The sequence below is a fragment of the Neophocaena asiaeorientalis genome, unplaced genomic scaffold (genome assembly GCF_003031525.2).
Source record: "Neophocaena asiaeorientalis asiaeorientalis breed wild unplaced genomic scaffold, Neophocaena_asiaeorientalis_V1.1 scaffold190, whole genome shotgun sequence".
Classification (NCBI taxonomy): Eukaryota; Metazoa; Chordata; class Mammalia; order Artiodactyla; family Phocoenidae; genus Neophocaena; species Neophocaena asiaeorientalis.
The window spans coordinates 6,639,266-6,642,114 of record NW_020175017.1 but is presented as its reverse complement, the minus strand read 5'-3'; the positions used below and the strand labels follow the sequence as shown (position 1 = coordinate 6,642,114).

Below are 2,849 nucleotides of genomic sequence, written 5' to 3'. Positions count from 1 at the left end.
AATTCTCCTCGTCTCTCCGACGGGCCTACCTTCTCACACCTGGGCTCTGGCCACCTGGCGTAGGCTGGAGTGCGGTAGGACCCGCCGGTAACGGCCATCCTCTCCTGATATCCCATCGAGGCTTACAGGACAGGCTATTCTAAGAACGCTCACCATCACCACCATCAAAGACGGTGGCGCTCACCTCCCACCTAGAGTTTGAAGTTAAATTCTGAGATGTCCGTCTTTCCCCCAAAGAAGTATTCTCAGCCCCTTCTCCCTTCGAGTCTTTCATATTCAGACCAAACGCTTTCATTTGCTTATTCAGCATTTTTAACAGCCTGACTTTGCTGTTTGCGCTGCCCCTGGGAAGGTGTCAAACACCTCTTTTCATTGTATTTAGTCACCCAGGTGCAGAGCAAGATTGAAAGAGACAGCGGAAGGACTTTCCCGGACTGTGCTGTCGCTCAACGGGCCAAACCAATCATCATGCAGCTTGCCTTCGGGCCCTCCTCTTTGGGGGCGTGTCCCTAGTGAGTGATAGACGGAGCCGCCCGGCCCCACTCAGCCCAGCCCACGTTGCTGCTTAGATTGAAATGCAGAACTCAAGCCTCTTTCATCGGGGCACAGACTTCCTTTTACTCCTTCCTTTTGCACTCTCGCCGCCTCCTCCCGGGGAGAAGCGGAGGCACCAGCGGCCCGGGGGAGCGACACACCGGGCCACTGAGGCCACGCGAAAAGTTTCTTTCTGGGAGTGCGGAACTGGGGCCCGGTTGGTGTACTGCTCGGAGCAATGGGTGAGTGGCGGCGGGGGACGCTGTCAGAACCGGGAAGGGAGGGAGGGAGCGAGCGGGCGAGGGAGGGAGGGAGGGCGCGCGAGGGCGCGCACCACTGAGCGCTCACACTCGCCTTATTGACTTTGCTCGTGTTCCTACAACTTGTAGGAACACGCTAAGGGTCAGAGACGCACAGCAGCTCAGTCTGAACGCGGGCTACTGGGTTGCTGCTGTTGATGCCATTTTCTGATTTCAAGAGTAGGGAGAGGTTGCATCAGCAAGCCCCGCGGTCCCAGTTGCGGACCAAATTTTGTTTCACATACACGCAGACACGGGGGGGAAAAAACGCCAACCAGAAAAAAAGACTAGACTTTGTCTAATTGCGCAGGTCCCAAGGCGGGGCGCTGGGGATCAAGGGGGAGCGGCACAAGGACTTTAGCGCCGAGTAGGCGAGAAGGAGCCGCTTGCAGGCGTCGAGACCGATTTCCCCGCCTGCTTCGGAGACTTTTGAGCACTCGGAGAGGCCCTGCGTCTCACCACTACATTTGTCTGTAGCGGCCTCAGGCACTACCGGAATGAGGGAGGAGGGGCTGACTCGACCGCGGTGATTTGCGGCCGTTCCTCAAGGCTTGGGGACCTTACGGTTTGGTGAAAGCCCGGGTCCTTAGTCCGAGGCGGGTGTATCCGCCTTGTCCCATGACGCGCGCGGAGGCCGAGTGGCAAGCGCTTGTCCCAAACTGCGGATGCGCGTCCCGGCGCGCCATGTGTTCGTTTTGCAGAGCCAGCCTTCGGGGAGGTGAACCAGCTGGGAGGAGTATTCGTGAACGGGAGGCCGCTGCCCAACGCCATTCGGCTTCGCATAGTGGAGCTGGCCCAACTGGGCATCCGACCGTGTGACATCAGCCGCCAGCTACGGGTCTCGCACGGCTGCGTCAGCAAGATCCTGGCGCGCTACAATGAGACAGGCTCGATCTTGCCAGGGGCCATTGGGGGCAGCAAGCCTCGGGTCACCACCCCCACTGTGGTTAAGCACATCCGGACCTACAAGCAGAGGGACCCCGGCATCTTCGCCTGGGAGATACGGGACCGCCTACTGGCGGACGGCGTGTGTGACAAGTACAACGTGCCCTCGGTGAGCTCTATCAGCCGCATCCTGCGCAACAAGATCGGCAACTTGGCCCAACAGGGCCATTACGACTCATACAAGCAGCACCAGCCGGCGCCGCAGCCGGCGCTGCCCTATAACCACATCTACTCGTACCCCAGCCCCATCACGGCGGCCGCGGCTAAGGTGCCCACGCCGCCCGGCGTGCCCGCCATCCCCGGCTCCGTGGCCATGCCGCGCACCTGGCCCTCCTCCCACTCCGTCACCGACATCCTGGGCATTCGCTCCATCACCGACCAAGGTAAGGGCTCGGGGACCGGATGTGTGTATGTGCAGAGCTTCCCGCCGCAGCCTCTCTGGGGTCTCTGTATCTGCGGCCTCCGGGGGGGCCCGCGTCTATCCCACCGCCTGAGGCTTCTTCCTTTGGAAACGTAAGGGGCCCTCCCATGGGGTGTCCTGATCTCATTAACGTGAAATTCATGCCCGTCGTTTCCTTGCCACACGCAGTCTACTGCCTCATCTCAAACGACCAGACCCACAGCATCCCCCCATCCCCGACACATGGTTCGCATTTTCCACCCTCCCCCGCCTCGCGCGCCGCCGCAGCCTCAGACCAGCTCGCTCACTTGGAGAGCGCCGCCAGGGCCGGACTTGGGGCGCAGCCGGAGAGGCCCGAGCAGGCGTGGGGCTGCCGGCTGCAGACACTGCTGCGGGCAGCTTGTTTGGGGATCAGATGCGGCCGCGAGGAGTCGGGCACCCTGTGGAAACTGCAGTGTTCTTCTTGCGTTCTGGCAATCAGACCAAATTTGCTCAGGCAGGAAGTTCAAATGTCACCTAATTGGTTTCATTCTTATGCTTCACTTCATTTTCCTCGGAAACGGAGGTCCTGAAGTTACTACTAGTAACTTGCGTGTTACAGCATTGCTCATTCTGGGACTAATTTTCTGCTTTATTTCTCTCTTTGTCCTCCCCCTCCTCCCCCCTCCTCC

The 2,849-nt window shown here is 59.8% G+C and overlaps 1 protein-coding gene across 1 annotated transcript in view; it reads left to right on the top strand.

Annotated features, from left to right (window-relative positions):
• Positions 1–586: 586 nt before the first annotated feature.
• PAX9 (paired box 9) overlaps positions 587–2,849 on the top strand; it is a 14,428-nt gene continuing 12,165 nt past the window's right edge. The window contains exons 1-2 of the mRNA XM_024762068.1: positions 587–776; positions 1,535–2,161. Of these exons, the coding sequence (XP_024617836.1) occupies positions 773–776; positions 1,535–2,161 (631 nt within the window). The 5' untranslated portion in view covers positions 587–772. The remainder of the gene's footprint in view (positions 777–1,534; positions 2,162–2,849) is intronic.